This window comes from Neoarius graeffei, chromosome 25 (genome assembly GCF_027579695.1).
Source record: "Neoarius graeffei isolate fNeoGra1 chromosome 25, fNeoGra1.pri, whole genome shotgun sequence".
NCBI lineage: Eukaryota > Metazoa > Chordata > Actinopteri > Siluriformes > Ariidae > Neoarius > Neoarius graeffei.
In genome coordinates this window covers 22,141,904-22,167,917 of record NC_083593.1, presented here as the reverse complement: position 1 = coordinate 22,167,917, position 26,014 = coordinate 22,141,904, and the positions used below count along the sequence as shown (strand labels likewise).

The following is a 26,014-nucleotide window of genomic DNA, read 5'->3' as shown; positions in this document are numbered from 1 at the left end:
TACTGGTATCTCTGTGCTCTTATTGGAACAAGAGGATTGAGTAATACATTCATTCATGCGTAAGCCATTCATAGTGGATTTTTGGGATATCGTGGTATCTGCTTACATCCTCACATGTTCATTAAGGATAGCGATTTGACTGTTTAAGAGTGCTTGAAATCATTTAGCCACAGTGATGTAGTAATTGTGTCCTAGCCAACTTAAGGCACAATTTTATAAGCCAAAGTCATCCTCTGTCTCCTGGGACTTGACTTAGATTCAACTTGCGTAGCCATTCAGGAACTTTGGACTTGACTTGAACGTACAGATTGGGTGACATGACTGGATTCGGTCTTGTGGGAAAGTGACTCGAGTACAATGCTATTTAAAAGTTGTGGGAATGTTTAAATGATCCAAAAATAAAATGGCCCAGTTTAAAAAAAAAACTTGAACAAATGTAACATTTGTCATGAGGCTTTCACTTCGTTTCAAACACTGTGCCAATTTTAGGCCACCCATTTTTTATCTTTAGGTTCACGGATTTTTTTCAACATATTTTTGATGATGTCGGTCGAAATAAAAATAAGTGTCCTTGTCCAATTTTTTTTTTTTTGCATGGCAAAATTTCAATGTCGGATTAAGATGATAAAATAATTTAAATTCAAGAGACACACTTTACATACATACACACATACATGTGTATGTGTGTGTGTGTGTGTGTGTGTGTGTGTGTTCTTGTGTGTAAGTTTATAACACGGACTAGCATTCCAGTACTTACTTTTCTGAAGGTATATGTGGTCATATGACCGTTGAGCTCTCATGAGCACATCGAAGGCTGATACGTTCGTGCTGTTTGATTCGATAGGACTCTCTGTGGCACCATCCTCTTCTAATTCCACAGTCAGATACTTGCAGCCAAAATCGTGAACTAACGTTATGGCAGGCATATTCGGCATCGCGCTCGTTACATCACCACCTTCTTTCTGAGAACCAAAGATCGTTTTGATCTTTTCATTGTTTACTTTCAACGCTTGAGAGACGAAATCGCCTACGTTTTGGTTAGTGAGACAGTGAAAAGACTTTACCACACTTTATGCTTACGTACAGTTGAGGCGATAGCTCGGAATCCATGCTGTCAGCGTCAGCCATGGTCAGCACGAGTTTGACACTGTCGTAAAGCGATCGTAAATACCATAAAAGCATTCAAGTGAATTCTCAATGTCGTAAATAGTTTCGTTTTCGGACTCGGCTGAAGTGGATATATACAACACACATTGTCGTTTGTATTTGCGATTCTAATACTTTTTAATTAAAGAAATATGACCTAGTACCAGGGATACAGTGCTGTTACAAGAAAAATGTGACTTTTTTTTTTTTTTACATTTCTTTTTGTACGTTTCGGCGGTAAAAATAAAAATACGCACAGACTTTTTATTTTTCTAGTGGTAGTATTTAACTGCCGTCGGCGGATCCGTGATCCGAAAAATCTAAAATGAGTCGCCTTACCATTTACATTTTAATTTGTCTGTTTTGCACTCATGTCTTATCCATTAGACAACTTTCAAGATGGCCTTGGCCATGATAAATTGATGTTATCTAAAGCCTGGTACACACGGGCGACTTCTTGTTGCAAGCGCATTGCGATTTTTGGATGCAAGTTTCCCCTCTCGGGTAGCTGCGCGTGCGCGTTATCTGCGACCAGTGGGCGATTTCGGGAGGGGGATATAAGTCACGAGGAAATCACGTGACTACTTTGTGGGTGGGGATTGACTTAGCCTTTGGAGGTGATTGCTTTGTTATTGCAAAGACACGCACATGCGGCGATATCTCTGCAACAGGTCAGCATCCGGCGATTTCTTTCTTTTTTTTTTTTTTTTTTGTCGCAGAATATCAAGCATGTTTGATACCTGCGATCTGTCGCAAGCAACAAAAGATTGCTGTCACAAATATCCGCACACAAAGCAATTTTTTGCTTGCGTCAAAAAGTTGCACGACCAAGCGACGGAAAATCACCCATGTGCACCAGGCTTAACTGACTACAGTGCTTATGAATGATGCTCACAGGCTCTGTTCACGTTCCAAGCCTTATTGATCAGTTCCAATTTTTTTTTCTCAGATCGGATTTGTCTGTGTTGGTGGTTCACGTTCATAATTACAGGTGATCCATATCTAACTGTAATGTGAATGCATCTGTCCAATTTTTGCAGCAACAAAAAGAGTCATATTTGTGAGATGACTCATGATATTAAAACTGACAAAATGGACATGCTAGTAGCTAACATGCGTATGCATCACATTTTGCTCTGGAGGACAACAGTTCGTCAGCTGTACATGATCAGTTCGAGAAGTTGAAAAAAGCCAGATAGGTAGCGTTTGCTGTTTTCCCGGCTATTGCAGTTCTCCTTCATTGTTGTTTTGCTGTGCTGGCTGATGAAGACAGCGCTCAATGCATGTGTATTGGCAAAAAGCCACATAAATTCCTTTCTGACCGTTCTCATTCATGTCACATGGCTATAAATCGGTTGCGTATCCAATTTAGGACTATGTATAAAAATGACTCAAATCTAATTTGAAAAGGTCGGATTTGTGTGTCCACACAGCCTGGGGAAAAAAAAAATCAGATCTTTGTCACATTAAGGCATAAAATCTGATTTGAGTCACTTCAGCCTGGTAATGTGAACATAGCCATAGGTATCAGATGCTCTTATAATCAGAATATAGTGAAGTGGTTCATATAACTGAATATATCGTATATATGAATATCCAAAACAGAATTTTTAAATCTTGCAGCTTATTCCATAAATATCCTTTAACTGGAAATAATATTGTGGCGACTGCATTTCTACATTTGCATTTCTACATTCAGATTTCTGTCATGAATGTATACGAATATAGCTTAAAGGCTGTCATGCGATTATGGATTTACAGGGAAATGTACCATTGTTCTCCGAGTGCACTGATGTATATGTTTCTAGGATGATAAACTGCAGCTGGAGAGCCAGTTGATCCTGGCTACAGCAGAGCCTCTGTGCCTGGACCCTTCAATCACTGTCACCTGCACTGCCAACCGGCTGCTATACAACAAACAGAAGATGAACACACGCTCGATGAAACGGTGACTTATGTCCTTATTCTTAATGTGTTGTGTGCTTCTTTGACTGTGTGTGTTCGTAGGATAGGCGATTGATCATATCCTTTAAAGAGATCCTCCAGCGGATTTACTCTTAAACTTTATATTAAGTAAAAGTATTCGTAGATTTCAACAGTCAAACGTTAATTTTCGGAGACCAAATAGTGTTCTAGAAAAATTACGTTTTAATAAAATACCAGATGGGCTTCCCGCGGAAGTGACGTATGCGATGACGTGGCATAGTGGAAGCTTGGAGCAACTCGGCTGTTTATAACCTCTGTTTACAGCGTGGTTTTGCTAGTTTTACAAGTATGTTTACCAAATTTATAGGGTTTTAAATAAGTAAAGTATGCCTCATTGCACAGCATATAAATGCCAAAATGATGCTAAAAAGAAGGACGAGAAGATATCTTTTCACTGTTTACCTGGCCAGAATCGTCTGACTACTTGCAAGAAATGGATTCAGGCCATCGGAAGACCTCAAAACAATCTGCCTGTGGGGCCCTACTTATGCTCCGAACATTTTCAATCAACCTATTTCGATGAATCGACGGAGTTAAAAGCAAGATTAATGGGGGCTTCCAGAATAAAAAGCAAGATAAGACGATGCCTTGCCAACAATATTTGTCCATCGTTCAGCTCCAAAAGCCCACCAATTCAGTGTTGAGCGGCAACAGAGACAACAACACCGGGAGGTTAGTTTCGACTTTGTTCTACCATGATTCTTTGTAGTATACAGGGACGGATCCAGCCCAAGAATCTGACAGATGCACATTTGCAGAAATATTTCCACTACTTTTTTTACCAGATCGCTATGGATTTTCACAGTGGCACAGAGCACGCTGAGCCCTTTCTGAAGAGGGCAGCCACGGCCCACTACGACTGTGGCTCGGCCCACTACGACTGTGGCTCAGCCCACTATAAGCCCCGCGCGAGCGCAACTTGCCAAAATCTTCAATATGAGCCCTGGCTTGAGCCTCTCGCATGCGCAGTTATTTAAAAATTCATAACTCTGCCACCAAAAGTCCTAGTCCCGCTAAACATTACAGGCACCTCCCTCTGTCCGAGAACTTTCAAAACAACCCAGGCATGGCCGCTATGACCGCGACTTAGCCTGTTATTCACAGTGAATTTCGACCTCTTTCTGGAGCATTTTATTGGTTTGCTCTAGATTCTTTGTCTCAGGTCATGCTATACAAATCATTGTGAATACAGGTAATTAGGTCAGGTAAGCATCACCGCTTACCACAGGTGGTCGGATCCTGAACCATTGGTCTGTTGGTTGAATGTGGCTATAGGTCATGTAGCCAGCTAGCGGTAAAGTAAACAAATGCCCCGTGACCGATGCCAAGTGGTGCACATATATTTCTGACCGATGCACGCGTATCGGTTGCATCGGTCTGGATCCGTCCCTGGTATATTATCGGTGTCTTGCCTGGTGAATTGTGATCGGTATTCCGATGCCTTGTAGGCTCTTCAGTGTATACTAGAAGAAAATACGGGTAACAAAGAAAACACAGACGTTAAAGAACAATTACAGACGGAGCATTCGATTGAGCTTCAGGTACGGTCGACTATACTCCAGATAAGAGAATTACTCAGAACGTTTTGCATGAAACTCACTCATTTGAAATTTCCAAAGTTTTATTTCATAGTAGTTTAATTTACATTTATGTGCTAGGAACGTGAATTGACCGGGAAGAGAGATGATGTGCAAACAGACGAACGAGTCAGTGTTGAAATTCAGAAAGAGACAATTGTCTTTGAAGACAAGATTATCCAGTGTTCTTTGTTGGGAGATTTTATTTAAATTTTTTTTTATTTTATTTTATTTTATTTTCGAACATGTATAAAAAAAATGTATGTAACTATTTGTACATACAAAAGAAAGAAAACGAGAAATTAAAAAAATAAAATAACAAAGAGCTAAGACATTACAAAACACCGCACATTGTTTGAAAAAATGAAACCATCTCATTAGATGATTTGTTCGAACTCTGCTTGCAAAATCATGATGTAAGCAGATGATATAAACAGTCCGGTTGCTCCAAGCTTCCACTACGCCACATCATTTCTGTGAGAAGCCCATCTGGTATTTTAATAAAAATACATTTTTCCAGAACACTATTTGGTCTCTGAAAATGAATGTTTGTTTGACTGTTGAAATCTACAAGTACTTTTACGTAACACTAAATAGACTAAATCCGCTGGAGGATCCCTTGAAATATTAGGAAGATTTACATGGGATGCATTTACACAGTCTGTGCCCATGTGGATATTTGACTGTGTATTATATGCATTTTGGCCTGTGTATATGTGGAAGCATATGTTGAATTGTGGTTGTTTGTGTGGCATTGGTATTAGTACCTTACATAGCTGTCGGAGCGTGTTGTTCGTTCCTGTGAGAGGAGTGTGAGGGTCAACCGCTCAAGGTGCTGGGAATATGCTTTTATATCCTGCTGGTTTTGCTGTGCCTGCTTCCTATGTGCTGATGTTATAAATTATAGTAGTCCATTTTTGTGCAACCTTAAGAGAGACTTTTTTTTTTTAAAGACCCGAAATATTTTCCTGAAATCTGTTTTTCTGAATGTGGTTAAGTTAAACTCTTGGTTTGAGAGCCATCAAGAATGAACTTCAGAAAGCTCTGAAAGCAGACTTTAGTGTTAGGAATAGAATACAAGCTGCAATTTTACACATAGGGATGTATAAATACACCAATGATGTATTTAAGAGATTTAAATTACAGTACTCAAGCTACATTAGGAGACACATTTTAGCCCCATCATACAGATGTTTGCCTCTTCAAGCCACATTTGTCAGTACGTTCTGCTAATAGGCTTGTGCTCCATGACTGCAGAATAATGATTTCTGAAGCAGCAAACATCTTTCTCCTATAAAACAGATTTCCGTGTGACCGAGATACATGCAACAAGAATAAATGTGGTTAAAGGCTTACCAGAATCCAGTCCCGGCACACTGGCCCTCATTTACCAAACTAGCATAGAAACCAGCGCAGATTCAAGTGGAGAAATCATTATACGACAAGCTTCACTTATAATTTATGAGACGTTTTTGTATTTCACCAAACACAGCATAAGAATGAACAGGCATTGGTAAATGCGGTGGCTGAAAACCACTGTAATTTAAATAATCACGCCCTTAAATATTCTCAGTTTAGAGGCCCAAGACTTTGCAACATGGACAGGTGTAATATGGCCAAGAAGAGAAACTTCTCTGCCCTCAAAATAGAAGCTCTAACGTCTCAAGTCCAATTGAACGAAAATGTATTTCTATTTGGCAGCCTGAAAAGTAACATCACAGGAAGTCAGAAAATGCAATAGATGACTTGCAACCACGTGATCAAAATGTGCTACGTCATGAGTGTCCGTCATGACGGTGGATATACAAAGCAACTAGGATGGCAGCCGCGGAAAGCGTATCTGTAGACACTGCTGAATTTTCTCAGTATTACTATGATTTGAACGATCGAGCGACAATTCGATACAAAGAGAAGATAGATATGTGTGGTTTTAACCCATATTATTTAAAAAAGTCAGACTTTTCTGAAGATAAGATGCTTCTACCGACCATCGAGTGCAAATACAGGTCATTTCGTCCAATGACCATTTCGTCCAAAGCCTTTTTCACTATCGATTATTTTATATTTCCGGTATTTGTTTGTTTGAAAAAAGGAGGAATTCTCAATAGAATCTGACCGAAGCAGCTTCGACACTAAAGAGCGTACTAAGGGGGGTAACCACGTGGGCCCGTGCCACTTGCTGACCCTGGGATGAGTTAACTCCCTTGTCATTGCAGGCTGCTCGCTTGCTTGTCTGTGCTTCCGGCTGGATCATATTAAGTCTTTAGGTGCTGAGCAGTGCTCTTGCGGGGGCTTCGTTCGCGAATCCTGGGCCGAGGCACGACCCTACCAACCTGAGACCATGCTCTTTCAAAGGGGGTGGCTTAGAGGGAGGTGGCTGTAAAATTTAGCTTTGCTGTGAGCTCTGTTGGCAGAGTTATTAATTTTTAAAGCCGGCTGGATCATGTTAAATCTTTAGGCGCAGAGCAGCGCTCTCGCAGGGCTTTCTTTCGTGAACACCGGAATACCTGAAATATAAAATAATTGATAGTGCATATGAAATAGGCTTTGGACGAAACGTCTTAACTACTGGACGAAATGGTCATTGGACGAAGTGTCCTGATCCCCTCGTCTCCTCTCCGTACTAAGCCTCAGAGTTTCCTCGTCCTTTTTCCGAATCATGGGAGGAATTCTAAAAAATCGGAACGTGCCACAGTCATGAGTACTGTTGTGACCACAACCATATACAGCACAAAGATATGGCGTAGCTAAAAGAACATTTAAAGCAGTGGAAAAACAAAGACGGTTGCACATGCATGATTGTTTTGTATTAGGGCTGTCAAAAGATTAATTTTCTTGATCGCAACTAATCTCAGAAATTTCATAGTTAATCGCGATTAATCTTGATTTACTTTGCATGTGTAAAATTGATATTTTGCAGTAAGACCGTTCGAATCTAAAGTTAAACCCACAATGCAAAGTATTTCTGACCATTGTGTCTTAAATTGGAATAAAATGAAGACAGAGACAAAAGCAGAATTTATCTTTTGGCCTTTTTTATTTCAAAAAGAGTGTAGAGAAAGGAAAACAAGTATTAAGAATGAATGACTGGCTACTGCTTGACACAGGGTGCATTTTACTCTCGTCTTGTCGACTTGTCCGTCTGGATGTTTTTTAAATTCAAACAAACCATTCAGAGGTCCAGAAAACCGTTGCTTATCCATCACAAAAGAGGACTAAACTGAAGACAACAGCGTGTCCTTCCATGCCAATGCCAACGACTCGATGGAAACCACACGCTTCCGCTCGAGCTGCCTACGGATGCGTAGAAGGAACAAAAGACTAGCAAACTCGAAATAGCGCGTTTAACTGAAAATGAGTTTAATTAATACAACCAGAGGAGCTGCATGTGGATGGTAGAAGTGCGGAAAATGCTGGTAAACTCTGATCACGATTAAAAAAAATATTCGCGATCACAATTTACATTAATCTAATCGCGATTAACGCGTTAATATTCCCAGCCCTATTTTGTATGGAAGGTTGCTTGACCCTGCATTTGTATATCCACCAACATGGCCGACATCCGGGTTTCTGTTTTGCTTTGACGTCACTTGGAAGTCAAGGATACGGAAACAAATCACTGCTGCGGTCGACAGCTTTGTTGTTGACAATCGAACTCCAGCTGATTTTTTTTTTTTTAATATTAAATTTATACAGCCGTGATGTGTATATAGTAGCCTATATACTGTATATAATAGAAGTCTTTTATATATATATATATATATATATATATATATATATATACACACACACACACACACGTATGTATATGTGTGTGTGTGTGTTATTTCCCAGCTGGGAGATCTGTATCGTGAAGTACCGTGACCGAGGTCTTGAAAGTACTGAGTGAGGCCCTCTGGGCCGAGGTCAGCAAGGCTGAGGTCGGTATTTCACCATACGGACCGACCTTAAGCTGGTAAATAATATATTTATTTTTTTCTTTACCAAATTCTAACAGAAAACGAGAGCGCCCGAAAGGGAAAGCCGAGCAGCCATTTTGAATCTTCATTCACGGCTGTAATGCAAATGGCTTCCTCCTCGGTATACAAGTGCACTTCCATGCCAGGGAAAAAACTACATTTTGCTGCCTATGTAGTCCCCTATTTATACAAATAGGAGTCATTCAGGATTCAGCCATGTTTTTGCTCAGCGTTAGCAAATTACAGGTTTTAGCTTTCTCCTGAAATGTTTTCTTTTATTTCTTCTTCCTCAGGGTAGTAAAACTCGCTTTCGCTGTGAAGATTGTTGTTATCGCTATCCATGCTGTAAAATTAATGCTATTCTCCTGAGAAATGCTGGCAAAAATTTACAAGATTTTTGATAATCTTATAAATAAATCTTATTAAAAAAACACAAAAAAAGATTAAATGTTGACCAAAAATGCTACTATGCTTGTTGTGAACGAGCGAGTCGCCAGAGGTTCATAACCGGGGTCCGTAACTGGGGTCCGTACCGTAGGATATGGACCCGCTCGCCAGCCAATCAGAGCGCAGGATTTGGACTGTGAAAAAAAATAAAATAGCTTATGTTGAAAATAAATATTTACATGTAGGCTAGGTGAAGAAAAAATGGTCAGATCTCAAACTCTCCACCAAAAATTACACGGTTGTGGAGTTTCTTTATGAACATTTTGTTTCAGATCACTCCTCACTTTTTTCCATAAAAAAATAAATAAATAAATTCCTGTGCTCCTGAAAAATGCTGTTGTGTCTTACGGACATGTAGAGGTTTTCTAGCAGAGCCATTGCTGAGATTTGATGACTGGCAAAGCTCTTGTTTAAATAGGTGACTAAGCATCCATACTAATACATTGCAAATTCGTTAGCCTACGTGTAGCTTTTAATTGCTTAATTTTATTTGTAATTGTGTGACCAGTGGCCTAGCCCTAACAAACAGGCCATCTCAAAAAGGAAGAGAAATTAATCTTGAACTGTTAACTCCGTTAATTGCAAACAATTTGAAAATACCTCTTTAGCCTTTGTTAGGGATAAGACACACAGTTGATATAGTACTTTATAAAATGGATTACATTTTGGCATACCCTACATATTTTTAAGTGATACGTATTTTTAAGTCATATTTATGCAGCGTATGTGGCTGCATATGCTTAGATGCCAGTCAGAATATTTGCTCTAAAACAATTCTCCACTCAGCCAGATTTACTGCGCTGCACTGCATATTTTTGCTGAATCAAAATCCTGTGTACACGAGGTGAGACTTGACATGATATTTGATTGGAGTCTCCGCTCATTTCCACATTGATGAATGCCAAGTTTTGCGTTGAAATGACCGTATGTCCGGTTTTTAGTTGAACGTTCGTTTCGTAAATGAGGGCCAGTATGCATAAAATGAGTGTAAACAGGGTTTTATCATTTTAAGAGCTAATAATGTTTCTCCTTTTAAACATTTTAGGTGTTGATACAGTTGTGACAGGATACAGCTGAAGAGTTGAGGGTTAAGGGCCATACTTGAAACCCAGCAGTGCAGGGATTTGAGCTCACAACATGTAGATCAGTAGCCACTGAGCAACCACTGTCTGTCCGTGACTGAAATGTTATGTATTGTAAACCTCTGTATTTAACAGCTCAGTTTATCAGACACAAGTTGTTAGTGTTGCTGTTGTTTTGTGCTGCAGGTGTTTTAAGAGGTACTCGCGAGCAGCGTTAAACCGGCAGCAGGAGCTGGCCAACCTCCCCACGCCTCCTCAGCTTCGCCTGTTGGACTACCTGCACAATAGGAAAGAGAGGAAACCACCGCCTGTTGTAGATCTTAAGATCTCCAAGGCTGGGAATGTGAGAGTCAGCTTCCCCTTATTAATGTAGAAGTGTGTTTGAGCAACTATATGATTGTGCTTTTGTAGAGATTGGGACATAAAACTCAGTAGTGAGATTTAAAAAAAATCCTTTTGTGCTGCTCCTACAGTGCGTGGACATGTGGAAACAAAATAGCTGCCAGCTAACTACTCCAGTAGAGATTGATGTGAGTGTATATACACACACACACACACTTGAGCCAACTCACTTAGCCGACCAGTCTGTTCTTCCTTTTCTGTGAGATTAGTTATGATGGAAGAGTAATAAATTTTTTCTGTCTTCTATGTTTGTATGTAGATGCTTGTCTGAACTGTTTTTTTTTTTTTTTGGCAGAGGTTGTTTATTCAACTGCAGTTCTGGCTCTTTTTACAATAACACTAATGTAGCATTTGAACAGAGATGTAAGTGAGTCGAGCTTTAGCTTCTTGTTTGGCTGTAGGTGGAGAAGTATGCTGTAGTGGAGAAGTCAGTCAAACTGGAGGATTCTCAGCCACCACAAGTTTGGCCTGCACAGGTAATGTCTTTGTCTTAAGGGTTGTTTTACAATCAGGGTACAAAGTTTGTGTCACAGGGATCCAAAATTCAAATTGATTCAAACTGGTTCTTGTACCAGTTTTTAAGTGAAGGACAACTTAAAGAACAGATTTCAGGTAATTTTTTGACATATGTGTATGGTAGTTTTGTGTAATCTGCTATAAGATGGGAGAAACAAATGAAGTGATTCTCAGAGAGGACATTTTTTTTTTTTTTGACAATTCAGAATCCACTACTTCCATAGTGCTTTTAAATATAAGGCTGTAAGCTTTGTTTTAGTTGTCTCTAATATTTATGTCCCAATATCTTGACCACATTTTAGGATGAAAATAATCATTTTAGATATGTTATTTTATATTGAAACATTAGCTGTCTGTCTCGGAGAGGACATTTTTTGACACAATTACATACTAATTTGATCAAAATAGTCTGAAAACTTACTGGCATTCAACATTTAAAGGAACAGTCCACCATACTTCCATAATGAAATATGCTCTCATCTGAATTGAGACGAGCTGCTCCGTACCTGTCCGAGCTTTGCGCGACCTCCCAGTTAGTCAGATGCAGTCAGATGCGCTGTCACTCCTATTAGCAATGTAGCTAGGCTCAGTATGGCCAATGGTATTTTTTGGGGCTGTAGTTAGATGCGACCAAACTCTTCCGCATTTTTCCTGTTTACATAGGTTTATATGACCAGTGATATGAAACAAGTTCAGTTACACAAATTGAAACGTAGCGATTTTCTATGCTATGGAAAGTCTGCACTATAATGACAGGAGTACTAACACCTTCTGCGCGCTTCGGCAGCGCATTGATATCTGAGCTCCGTATCAATGCGCTGTCGAAGCACGCAGAAGGTGTTCGTACGCCTGTCATTATAGTGCGGACTTTCCATAGCATAGAAAATCGCTACGTTTCAATTTGTGTAACTGAACTTGTTTCATATCACTGGTCATATAAACCTATGTAAACAGGAAAAACGCGGAAGACTTTGGTCGCATCTAACTACAGCCCCAAAAAATACCATTGGCCATACTGAGCCTAGCTACATTGCTAACAGGAGTGACAGCACGTCTGACTGACTGGGAGGTCGCGCAAAGCTCGGACAGGTACGGAGCAGCTCGTCTCAATTCAGATAAGAGCATATTTCATTATGGAAGTACGGTGGACTGTTCCTTTAAAACTTAACTATGTTTCCAATGATATGGAACCAAATATTTGTTTTATGGTATAAAGAATGATTTAAGTGGATCCCTTTTGGAGCTACCTGTGGTCAAAAAAGCACTTTTTCTAAATGACACGAGTAATTTTGCTAAATATGACACATATTGCCATACATTCACCAAAAATAACGTTATCACCAAATTTTTTTTTTGCATGGTAAATAGAGCTATCACAGGGCTACAATAAACAACCAAGTTTATTTTAGTCAAGCCTTTTGATATTGAAGATGATAAGTGTTAAATGTGATTTTTAGCTTGCGTACCCTGATTGTAAAACAACCCTTAACTTATTTTATAAATCTGTTCCGAGGTTTGGATTATTCTTGAACTATACTTAAGTTAATGTAGAGGTTGTTGAATGCAGCATTGTGCAGATTAATTTTAAAGTATGCAGATGACTCCGTCATTGTCAGTCTGCTGAAGGACAATGAAACCTGCCACGGTCCAGTCATTCAGGACTTTGTTCAGTGGTGTGACGAATCCTTTCTGCAGATGAACATATTAAAAACCAAAGACATGTTAATTGATTTTAGGAAACTCCCCCAGGCACAGGAACTCACTTTTATAAAGGGTCAGACAGTAGAATGTGTTGAAACATATAAGTATCTTGGCACAGTCGTTGATAGTAAACTGACTTTTGAGGCAAACTGTCAAGCTGTATATAAAAAGGGGAACCAGTGTCTGTCTCGCCTCAGGAAACTGTCGTCATTTCACATTGACAAAACACTGCTGACCCTGTTTTATCGTGCCTTTACTGAATCGGTTTTATCTTTCTGCTTGGTGTCTTGGTTTGGTAATCTGTTGTCTAAAAATAAGAGGTGCCTGAACCAAATGGTGAAGTGGTCCAGTAAGCTGACAGGAGAGATGCAGTTAAATCCAGAATCACTGTACTCCAGACAGGTACAGAGGATATCTGGATTAATTTTAAAGGACACTTCTCACCCACTACATCGTGAGTTCCAGCCTCTCCCATCAGGACGTAGATATAAAGTACCAGAATGTAAAACCAAGCGTTATAAAAACAGTTTTGTTCCTGCTGCCATAAGCCTTCTTAATAAGTCTTAGCTTCATGTGGGGTTTTATGTGTTGTTTGTTTTAATGTTGTGTTTTATGTCATGTTTATCATGGGTTTTTTTTTATGTTATATGTTTATCACGCTGTGTTTTATGTTCAATGTTTTAAGTGTTGTTTGGCGTGTGTGGAAGAGAAAGCTGACCCACTTCACTGCAAAACAAGTTTACCTTTGGGTATAAATAAAGGAACTTGAACTTGGCCTTTTTCGTGATGCAGGACATGAAAGACGACTACATTTTTGAGTGTGAAGTGGGTGGCCAGCCTCAGAGGACAAAGGTCACCATCTTTCAATCTATGGGTGACCCGCTGGTATATGGAAAAATCTACAGCAGCAATGACCCAAAAGCAGATGAAGATGTGTCTGACATACACCTCATTCACCCACCGTAAGAAGCAACATTTAAGAGTTTAGAAATCAACAAGAGCAGATTAATAGATTATCTGCTACTTTTTCTGCTGGTGTACCTGTTAGGCTTTTGCTCTACTCTTGTTTTATGTCCTTTTCTTTCATCCGTACCAGATTCCTCCTAGGTTCGAAGGTAGATGCTGATCGGTGAGTACAGGAGCTGTATTTGTATTTTGTTGTCTAGATCATGTTATTATACTGTGATGCTTGATGCCTTGTTGAATTGTTCCTTCAGCACACATCTGTGGAAAATGAACAGCTTGTAGTCGCATGCTATCTCATGCTTTCACCCGCTTTGATTTAATATAAAGTATGTTATCTATATTTACTTCCTGTCTGTGTATTGATAGGTGAGTGCTGTGGTTAAACTGCTGCTCTGTTCATCAGGTTTTTGTCTCAGTACAAGGATGTTTACGAGACAGATTTAAAGTGTGAGGTGAAGATATTGCACAATTCCAGCAACATGGGAGCCCAAAGCCAGCTCTCTCCGGCAAGGGAGACAGAGGTGGGACACTGAGATAACAGCTCTTGTGCTATTTAGTAGAGTGGTCATGATTAATTGATATATAAAATTATAATAAAAAGTTATTCCACAAAATCAAGTCATACATGAGCTGATGCGCCTTGTTGGCTGTAAGCCACGTATGACGAGATTGAGTGGAATAACTGTTTTATTCTATCCACATTCACTGGATTTTGAGAAACAGAGCGTTTTTAATTTTTTTTCAAATTTGATAAAAACTTTGTAGAAAACGTCCAACAAAATCATTTCCGCTTAGAATGTAAACAAACCGTGGACGTCGTGGCTCAGGTGGATAAGGCGCCATACCATAAATCCGGGTACCCGGGTTCGATTCCGGCCCGAGGTCATTTCCTGATCCCTCCCTGTCTCTCTCTCCCGCTCATTTCCTGTCTCTACACTGTCCTACCCAATAATAAAGGTGAAAAAAAGCCCAAAAAATGTCTTTAAAAAAAAAATGTAAACAAACCAGCGAAATGACATAGCATCTTTCATAAAATGCTACGAATAATTCTTGAAAAAAAAAGTTCTTGCCATCAAATACTACTTTTATTCCATTTCTTTTTTATGGGGGGGGGTGTTTTCAAGTAGATTTTTTTTTTTTTTTATTTCGTCCTTAGTTGGTTTGGCAACACGCTCTGCCATTTTGTTTTTCTCAACTCACGGTAGCTGGGCTGATATCCTTGTAGTAGAGTAGCCAATCAGAACGCACGATTGCTCATATCCAGTGAATGTGGATTATACATACAGGATTTTCTCTCAAGCATCATAGCGTAGCGGCCCAGCTACGCTTGATTTATTGACTGATGTGCTTAGTGACATGTCGCTACCCATTAAACTGCCGCCACAACACTTACAATTTAGGCCTACAGTATAAAGCGAGAATCAACACGCATGTGTTTTGTAGCCTTTGAACAAGTAATCAAAACAGTCCATACCAGCCCATGGCCCTGAACGTGACCTAAGTTCACAGAGAAGGGTAATCCGTGCCGATTGGCTGAGTGTGTGCGGTATCCCGTGTTGATTGGACGAGCGATGCGCAATTAATATTCATAGGTAACTTATGCAAAAATGGTGGCGCCTTCGAGTGGGTACAAGTGAGCAAAACACAGACGGGTTGCAGCTTAGAGTTTTTCAAAAAGAAAACTGTGTAAACAACTCTGCAACAGTGGCAGACCATAGTTGTGAGACCACAACAGCCAGTTCGCTGCATGTTGCTGACCAGCTGGAGTCACACAGTGAGAGCATTTAGTCATCTGCACTATTGCCAAAATTTAATGATCAGTATTGTGAACAACTCATGCCATGTTGCATCACCATTCACTTTTTTTGATGTAAAATAAACTGCAGTCTCCTTTGCAACAGTACACTGCCTGCGAGATGCAAGTGGGTATTGTACTGACTTTTTTGTTTCCTTTTTTTTTTTCTTCCCATGTTTAGGGTGGGAGTTAAGCAAAATTATAAGTAAAATATTAGCCTTTTCTCTAACATGTTGAACTGATAAAAATCATCTCTAGATGTCGCCAGAAGCCATAAAATGAACCCTTAGATTTGAAAAATTTTCCAGGGGAGCATGCCCCCAGACCTCCCTACCTCACTGTGCTCAGGGGGGCCACTAGTCTTTCCAGTTTTTCTAGGGGAAAACTGTGATAATATAATTTTTCAGTGAAAATAATCAGATATTTGGCAAATGACTTTCCAGAAGATTGTGATGATAATGTACAGCAAAATTAGCTTCAAACAACATGTTGCTTGCTGTGCATTATAAAAACGTGTACGGTATATATATTTTGCATGTATGTATATGTTAGAAATGTGTGTGTGTGTGTGTGTGTGTATATACAGTGGGGCAAAAAAAGTATTTAGTCAGTCACCAATTGTGCAAGTTCTCCCACTTAAAAAGATGAGAGGCGCCTGTAATTTTCATCATAGGTATACCTCAACTATGAGAGACAAAATGAGAAAAAAAAAATCCAGAAAATCACATTGTCTGATTTTTAAAGAATTTATTTGCAAATTATGGTGGAAAATAAGTATTTGGTCAATAACAAAAGTTCATCTCAGTACTTTTGTTATATACCCTTTGTTGGCAATGACAGAGGTCAAACGTTTTCTGTAAGTCTTCACAAGATTTTCACACACTGTTGCTGGTATTTTGGCCCATTCCTCCATGCAGATCTCCTCTAGAGCAGTGATGTTTTGGGGCTGTCGCTGGGCAACACGGACTTTCAACTCCCTCCAAAGATTTTCTGTGGGGTTGAGATCTGGAGACTGGCTAGGCCACTCCAGGACCTTGAAATGCTTCTTACGAAGCCACTCCTTCGTTGCCCGGATGCTGTGTTTGGGATCATTGTCATGCTGAAAGACCCAGCCACGTTTCATCTTCAATGCCCTTGATGATGGAAGGAGGTTTTCACTCAAAATCTCATGATACATGGCCCCATTCATTCTTTCCTTTACACGGATCAGTCGTTCTGGTCCCTTGGCAGAAAAACAGCCCCAAAGCATGATGTTTCCACCCCCATGCTTCACAGTAGGTATGGTGTTCTTTGGATGCAACTCAGCATTCTTTCTCCTCCAAACACGACAAGTTGAGTTTTTACCAAAAAGTTCTATTTTGGTTTCATCTGACCATATGACATTCTCCCAATCCTCTTCTGGATCATCCAAATGCTCTCTAGCAAACTTCAGACGGGCCTGGACATGTACTGGCTTAAGCAGGGGGACACGTCTGGCACTGCAGGATTGGAGTCCCTGGTGGCGTAGTGTGTTACTGATGCCTTTGTTACTTTGGTCCCAGCTCTCTGCAGGTCATTCACTAGGTCCCCCCGTGTGGTTCTGGGATTTTTGCTCACCGTTCTTGTGATCATTTTGACCCCACGGGGTGAGATCTTGCGTGGAGCCCCAGATCGAGGGAGATTATCAGTGGTCTTGTATGTCTTCCATTTTCTAATAATTGCTCCCACAGTTGATTTCTTCACACCAAGCTGCTTACCTATTGCAGATTCAGTCTTCCCAGCCTGGTGCAGGTCTACAATTTTGTTTCTGGTGTCCTTTGACAGCTCTTTGGTCTTGGCCATAGTGGAGTTTGGAGTGTGACTGCTTGAGGACAGGTGTCTTTTATACTGATAACGAGTTCACACAGGTGCCATTAATACAGGTAACGAGTGGAGGAGAGAGGAGCCTCTTAAAGAAGTTGTTACAGGTCTGTGAGAGCCAGAAATCTTGCTTGTTTGTACGTAGGTGACCAAATACTTATTTTACTGAGGAATTTACCAATTAATTCATTAAAAATCCTACAATGTGATTTCCTGGATTCTTTCCCCCCATTCTGTCTCTCATAGTTGAGGTATACCTATGATGAAAATTACAGGCCTCTCTCATCTTTTAAGTGGGAGAACTTGCACAATTGGTGGCTGACTAAATACTTTTTTTGCCCCACTGTGTGTGTGTGTGTGTGTGTGTGTGTGTGTGTGAGTGATGTATATATCTCTCACACACACAGTGGTGCTTGAAAGTTTGTGAACCCTTCAGAATCTTCTATATTTCTGCATAAATATGACCTAAAACATCATCAGAATATTATACTTGGTCATTTATTTATTGAGGAAAATGATCCAATATTACATATCTGTGAGTGGCAAAAGTATGTGAACATTTGCTTTCAGTATCTGGTGTGACCCCCTTGTGCAGCAATAACTGCAACTAAATGTTTCTGGTAACTGTTGATCAGTTCTGCACACTGGCTTGGAGGAATTTTAGCCCATTCCTCCATACAGAACAGCTTCAACTCTGGGATGTTGGTGGGTTTCCTCACATGAACTGCTCGCTTCAGGTCCTTCCACAACATTTCGATTGGATTAAGGTCAGGACTTTGACTTGGCCGTTCCAAAACATTAACTTTATTCTTCTTTAACCATTCTTTGGTAGAATGACTTTGTGTGCTTAGGGTCGTTGTCTTACTGCATGACCCACCTTCTTTTAAGATTCAGTTCATGGACAGATGTCCTGACATTTTCCTTTAGAATTCGCTGGTATAATTCAGAATTCATTGTTCCATCAATGATGGCAAGCCATCCTGGCCCAGATGCAGAAAAACCAGGCCCAAACCATGATACTACCACCATGTTTCACAGATGGGATAAGGTTCTTATGCTGGAATGCAGTGTTTTCCTTTCTCCAAACATAACGCTTCTCATTTAAACCAAAAAGTTCTATTTTAGTCTCATCCATCCACAAAACATTTTTCCAATAGCCTTCTGGCTTGTCCACGTGATCTTTAGCAAACTGCAGACGATCAGCAATGTTCTTTTTGGAGAGCAGTGACTTTCTGCTTGTAACCCTGCCATGCACACCACTGTTGTTTAGTGTTTTCCTGATGGTGGACTCATGAACATTAACATTAGCCAATGTGAGAGAGGCCTTCAGTTGCTTAGAACGGTGGTTCCCAAACTTTTTTACATCACGTACCCCTTGAAGCATTTCATCTCCAACTGCGTACCCCCCCATGCACAACAAGAAATAAAAACATGAAACTGTTACTGTAGGGAGCAGAGTTTTATTAACTAGCTTGCAGATATTAAATACAACTACAGATGAACGGGCATGAGAAATAAGAAACAAGAACTAAGACTAAGAACTAATTAGCCTGTTAAGAACATAACCAAACCTGTGGAGCTCTGCGTCGAGTTTGAGAGGGGGCGTGACCGGAGCGAGTTCATTAAACATGACCAAAATCCAGGTTAATGTGAAGGGTGTGCTTGAGAGGATGCACATAGCCCCCTTATGTCTGGTCGAATCGGAGAAAGTTTCAGCCTTAAATCGTCTTCTACACACAGCCTGTGCCGGTATTTAGTTTTCAGGCTCGTCAGAGATGAGAACCCCCTCTCACATAAATACGTAGTTGCGAAGGGCATTAATTTTTTGACAGCGCGTGTTGCTGGTTCAGGGTACTCTGCACGCAATCCTATCCAGAAATCTGTAAGAGGCTTGTGGTTGAAATCAATTTTCATGGATCCTGTTGATGCTATGTCAGTGAGGTTCTCTTGTTCAGATACCGGCAGGGCAGTAGGGACAGTAGAAAAGGGATGTCGAATCCAACTGTCCGACTCGTCACTGTCGGGGAAGTGTCTGCGCAGCTCAGCAGCCAGCTCGCGGAGATGTGTTGTGATGTCGCACTTGATGCCGTCTTTCAGACTGAGGTGATTTTCACACAGAAAATCATGCAAGAACGGAAAGGCCTCTGTCTTGTTTTTGCCCACGCAGTCTATCCAGAGCTTCAATTTCTGGATCATTGCCTCGATTTTATCTCGCACATTAAAGATGGTTGCGGAGAGCCCCTGTAATCCAAGATGAAGTTCATTCAGCCGAGAAAAAATGTCACCGAGATAAGCTAGTCGTGAAAGAAACTCTCCATCATGCAAATTGCCAGACAGGTGAAATGTCTGGTCAGCAAAAAACATTTTAAGTTCATCTCTTAATTCTAAGACGCGTGCCAATACTTTCCCCCTTGAAACCAGCGCACCTCCGTGTGCAGTAGAAGAGATGTATGGTCGCTACCCATTTCATTGCAGAGTGCAGTAAATATGCGAGAGTTCAGAGGCCTAGCTTTAACAAAGTTCACAATTTTTACAGTTGTGTCCAAAACGTTCTTCAAATTTACAGGCATGCCCTTGGCAGCCAGAGCCTCTCTGTGGATGCTGCAGTGCACCCAAGTGGCGTCGGGACCAACCGCTTGGACGCGCGTGACCACTCCACTGTGCCTCCTTGTCATGGCCCTTGCGCCATCTGTGCAGATGCCCACACATTTAGTCCAAAAAAGTCCATTCGATGTCACAAAGGTGTCCAGCATACGGAAGATGTCTTCCCCTGTTGTTCTTGTTTCGAGTGGTTTACAGAACAGCATGTCCTCCTTAACTGACCCTTCATGGATATAACGGACATATACCAGGAGCTGTGCCAGGCCGGCCACGTCCGTTGACTCATCCAGCTGTAGTGAATAAAATTCACTGGCTCGTATGCAAAGCAGTAACTGTTTTAAAACGTCCCCAGCAATGGCACTGATACGCCGAGAAACGGTGTTGTTTGATGAAGGCATGGACTGTATGACACTTTTTGCCTTTTCCCCCAACATTACCCCAACCGTGTCTGCGGCAGAAAGTAGAAAAAACTCCTCCACAATATTGTGGGGCTTGCCAGTCCGGGCTACTCGGTAGCTCACCATATAAGACGCCTCTAACCCTTTCTTGTTTATTGTGTCTGGTTTTCTTATGCTGCTCTTACTGGTAGAAACCCCACGTAATTCCCTTTCAAAAAACTCCCGTGGTTTATTTTTCAAGTGAGGGTGATTTGTCTCTAGATGTCTGCGCAAGAGTGACGGTTTCATTGAGTTGTGAGATAACACTTTTGCGCATACAACGCACTGTGGCTGAATAGACAAGCCAGTACCGATACAAGTGAACCCCAACGAAATGTAGTTCTCATCATATTTGCGTCTTTTTTCTGAAATCGTCCTTTCTGCATCTATATGCTTGCTCATGTCAGGGGGGTCATCATACTCAGTCACTGTCAGTGGCACAAGCCATGCTAGTAGCTTGATGAGCAACAGTATCCCTACTGCTGCTAGCACCCTGATCCACGGAAGAGAAATCTGGGTTGCTGTCACTGACAGGGGGATCCCCGATAGTAGGCCTAGGAGCCGATGGCGTCTCTGTGGAGGGGGGGTTTTACTCTTTTCAGCCATTTGTCCATGTTCGTGTTTGTTCGTTCTTTATTAGCAGCGACATTTCATTGCCATAGCAGCGAAGTGACATGTAACTAAACTGACTGAAGTTTCGTGTTGGTCGCCTAGCAACAACTGTTTCAGTTGAAGGGAGAATCCTCGAGCCTAATTTTGTGTGCGTGCGTAGTAAAGTGCTGGGACTGATTGGCAGGTTGCTTATTTGTTGTATTACGTTGCCTACATTCGTTGCTATTTGCATAATTTTTTTTTCTTCCCATGTACCCCCTACAATCACGTCGCGTACGCCTAGGGGTACGCGTACCACAGTTTGGGAACCGATAGCTTAGAAGTTACCCTGGGGTCTTTTGTGACCTCGCCACCTATTACATGCCTTGCTCTTGGAGTGATCTTTGTTGGTCGGCCACTCCTGGGGAGGGTAACAATGGTCTTGAATTTCCTCCATTTGTACACAATCTGTCTGACTGTGGATTGGTGGAGTTCAAACTCTTTAGAGATGGTTTTGTAACCTTTTCCAGCCCGATGAGCATCAACAACACTTTTTCTGAGGTCCTCAGAAATCTCCTTTGCTCGTGCCATGATACACTTCCACAAACGTGTTGTGAAGATCAGACTTTGATAGATCCCTGTTCTTTAAATAAAACAGGGTGCCCACTCACACCTGATTTCAATCAAATGGGATGACAAACACCTGACTCGAATTTCATATTCAAATTAACAGCTAATCCTAGAGGTTCACATACTTTTGTCACTCACAGATATGTAATATTGGATCATTTTCCTCAATAAATAAATGACCAAGTCTAATATTTTTGTCTCATTTGTTTAACTGGGTTCTCTTTATCTACTTTTAGGACTTGTGTGAAAATCGGATGATGTTTTAGGTCATATTTATGCAGAAATATAGAAAATTTGAAAGTCTTCACAAACTTTCAAGCACCACTGTGCTTGTGTGTGTGTGTGTGTGTGTATTTACATATATATATATATATATATATATATATATATATATATATATATATATATATATATATATATACAGTAAGGTCCATAAATATTTGGACAGAGACAACATTTTTCTAATTTTGGTTCTGTACATTACCACAATGAATTTTGAACAAAACAGTTCAGATGCAGTTGAAGTTCAGACTTTCAGCTTTAATTCAGTGGGTTGAACAAAATGATTGCATAAAAATGTGAGGAACTAAAGCATTTTTTAAACACAATCCCTTCATTTCAGGGGCTCGAAAGTAATTGGACAAATTAAATAATTGTAAATAAAATGTTCATTTCTAATACTTGGTTGAAAACCCTTTGTTGGCAATGACTGCCTGAAGTCTTGAACTCATGGACATCACCAGACGCTGTGTTTCCTCCTTTTTAATGCTCTGCCAGGCCTTTACTGCACCAGTTTTCAGTTGCTGTTTGTTTGTGGGCCTTTCTGTCTGAAGTTTAGTCTTTAACAAGTGAAATGCATGCTCAATTGGGTTGAGATCAGGTGACTGACTTGGCCATTCAAGAATATTCCACTTCTTTGCCTTAATAAACTCCTGGGTTGCTTTGGCTTTATGTTTTGGGTCATTGTCCGTCTGTATTATGAAACGCCAACCAATCAGTTTGGCTGCATTTGGCTGGATTTGAGCACACAGTATGTCTCTGAATACCTCAGAATTCATCCGGCTGCTTCTGTCCTGTGTCACATCATCAATAAACACTAGTGACCCAGTGCCACCGGCAGCCATGCATGCCCAAGACATCACACTGCCTCCACCGTGTTTTACAGATGATGTGGTATGCTTTGGATCATGAGCTGTACCACGCCTTCGCCATACTTTTTTCTTGCCATCATTCTAGTAGAGGTTGATCTTGGTTTCATATGTCCAAAGAATGTTCTTCCAGAACTGTGCTGGCTTTTTTTTTTTAAAGATTTTTTTGGGGCTTTTTCCACCTTTATTGGATAGGACAGTGTAGAGACAGGGAGGGATCGAGAAATGACCTCGGGTCGGAATCGAACCCGGGTCCCCGGATTTATGGTATGGCGCCTTATCCACCTGAGCCATGACGCCCCCATGCTGGCTTTTTTAGATGTTTTTTAGCAAAGTCCAATCTAGCCTTTTTATTCTTGAGGCTTATGAGTGGCTTGCACCGAGCAGTGAACCCTCTGTATTTATTTTCATGCAGTCTTCTCTTTATGGTAGATTTGGATAGTGATACGTCTACCTCCTGGAGAGTGTTGTTCACTTGGTTGGCTGTTGTGAAGGGGTTTCTCTTCACCATGGAAATTATTCTGCGATCATCCACCACTGTTGTCTTCTGTGGGCGTCCAGGTCTTTTTGCATTGATGAGTTCACCAGTGCTTTCTTTCTCAGGATGTACCAAACTGTAGATTTTGCCACTCCTAATATTGTAGCAATTTCTCGGATGGGTTTTTCTGTTTTCGCAGCTTAAGGATGGCTTGTTTCACCTGCATGGAGAGCTCCTTTGACCGCATGTTTTCTTCACAGCAAAATCTTCCAAATGCAAGCACCACACCTCAAATCAATTCCAGGCCTTTTATCTGCTTAATTGAGAATGACATAACGAAGGAATTGCCCACACCTGCCCATGAAATAGCCTTTGAGTCCATTGTCCAATTACTTTTGGTCCCTTTAAAAACAGGGTGGCACATGTTAAGGAGCTGAAACTCCTAAACCCTTCATCCAGTTTTAATGTGGATACCCTCAAATGAAAGCTGAAAGTCTGGACTTTATGTCCATGTCCATTATATAACTATAACTTGAATATGTTTCAGTAAACAGGTAAAAAAAAAATTGTCAGTGTCCAAATTATATAAAAATAAAAAATCTCAGCTGGATAGTACAGTGGTAATGCTCACTGACTACGACGCAGGAGATCGGGGTTCGAATCCCGGTCGGGGCAAAACATCATCCAGTAAGGGTCCTTCGGCAAGACCCCTCATGATATATCAGCCTACTTCAGGAATGAGTGAAGACATAACTGATAGAGTCATACCGGCTCAGACGTCGCCCGGGTCAACAAGGTCTGTGTCAGTTGCTAGGGAACCAGGGCAAACTGATGAGAAATGGGCTACTGGAACAAGACATCGATGGACGAGGACAGAAAATACGGATTTGCTGGAATGCAAAGCAATACAAGCAATCCCAGAGAGAGGGGATACCATTGGATACTTCGAAACCCACAATCAGGGCTAACAAAGAAACAGCTATTAGCCCAGTGTTCCAACATCCGTAATCGAAATCTACTATCACAACTAGAGATTAATGAAATACAACAACGATGCTACGGCAAGGGGGAGCCAGGAAGACAGGTTAGTGGGGAGATGTCATCATCCCCACAACCAGAGATTGGGTATCAAGCCCCAACACCTAACAGCCTCAACACAAGAGCTGCTGACCTGAGAAGGAAGATCGTGACCCAACTGGAAACCTGGAGCCCCCGAGGAATATCGAAGCTGAGTTGCCAAGTACCTTCAGAAGATCTACTAGTAGATGTGAATGCTCTGAAGACAATCTCCACAAGAACCATCACTGAGACCAACAAGCTGATACACAGTACAGCAACAGTAATCATGGAGATGCTTGGACACAAGGTGGGCTCGGGACATAACAAACAGTATCCACCATGGAAGAGACGATTAGAGGCCATGATAAAGGCAGCACGGAGAGAAGTTAGCCAGCTAGCTGAACTACAGAAAGGGAACATGGTGAATAAAGGGGCACCCAGGAAGTACAACTCACTCTCCATACCAGAGGCACTCGAAACTGCCAAACAGCGACTAACAGCTAGAAGAGATACACCAAGGAGGGTGTATCTCAGCCAAGGTGTACTCTCAGTGGCAGGGGAACAACAACCGGTCAGACCCACCCAGCTGAGGTGGAAAAATACTGGAAAGACATATGGGAAAGAAAGGCATCACACAACACCGATGCCCAATGGTTAGTGGACCTAAGAGCTGACCACAGCAACCTCCCAGAACAAGAACCAGTAACCATCTCAATGGCAGACGTCCAAGAAAGAGTGTCAAAGATGAAGAGCTGGACAGCACCAGGCCCCGATATGATCCATACGTACTGGCTGAAGAAGCTAACTGCACTCCATGAACGCCTAGCAGCACAGATGAACCAGCTGCTGAGGGATGGAACCCACCCAGAATGGCTAACCCAAGGCAGGACAGTCCTAATCATGAAGGACCCCCAGAAGGGACCCATCCCATCCAACTACCGGCCAATTACCTGTCTCTGCACAACATGGAAGGCCCTGTCAGGCATCATTGCGGCAAAAATGAGTAAGCATGTGGCTCAATACATGAGCGAGGCACAGAAAGGGATTGGCAGTAACACCAGAGGAGCCAAGCACCAGCTACTGGTCGATAGAACAGTTGCCCGAGACTGTAAGAAGAGACAGACCAACCTGTGCACTGCCTGGATTGACTACAAGAAAGCCTATGACTCAATGCCACACACATGGATACTGGAATGTCTGGAACTGTACAAGATCAACAGGAACCTAAGGACCTTCATCCAGAACTCAATGGAAATGGGGAAGACAACCCTAGAGGCCAACTCAAAACCCATTGCCCAAGTCAACATCAAGTGCGGCATATACCAAGGAGATGCGCTATCACCACTGCTGTTCTGCATAGGCCTGAACCCCCTCAGTCAGATCATCACGAAGAGCGGCTACGGATACCGATTCCGTAGTGGGGCAACAATCAGCCACCTGCTCTACATGGATGACATCAAGCTGTATGCCAGGAACGAGCGAGAAATAGACTCGCTGATCCACACCACCCGGATCTACAGCGATGACATAGGGATGTCATTCGGATTGGACAAGTGTGGCCGGATGGTCTCAAAGAGAGGCAAGATGATCCGGACTGAGGGGATTGACCTACCAGAGGGCAACATAGGTGATATCCAAGACAGCTACAAGTACC

The 26,014-nt window shown here is 41.4% G+C and overlaps 1 protein-coding gene across 4 annotated transcripts in view; it reads left to right on the top strand.

The window, feature by feature from the left end:
- Nucleotides 1–26,014, top strand: part of supt20 (SPT20 homolog, SAGA complex component) — a 62,934-nt gene that overhangs the window by 9,307 nt on the left and 27,613 nt on the right. For all 4 annotated transcript variants that reach the window (XM_060909697.1, XM_060909696.1, XM_060909695.1 and 1 more), the window contains 7 exons: nt 2,955–3,094; nt 10,384–10,540; nt 10,671–10,727; nt 11,001–11,075; nt 13,609–13,778; nt 13,913–13,945; nt 14,186–14,303. In XM_060909697.1, coding sequence (XP_060765680.1) covers nt 2,955–3,094; nt 10,384–10,540; nt 10,671–10,727; nt 11,001–11,075; nt 13,609–13,778; nt 13,913–13,945; nt 14,186–14,303 — 750 coding nt within the window. The remainder of the gene's footprint in view (nt 1–2,954; nt 3,095–10,383; nt 10,541–10,670; nt 10,728–11,000; nt 11,076–13,608; nt 13,779–13,912; nt 13,946–14,185; nt 14,304–26,014) is intronic.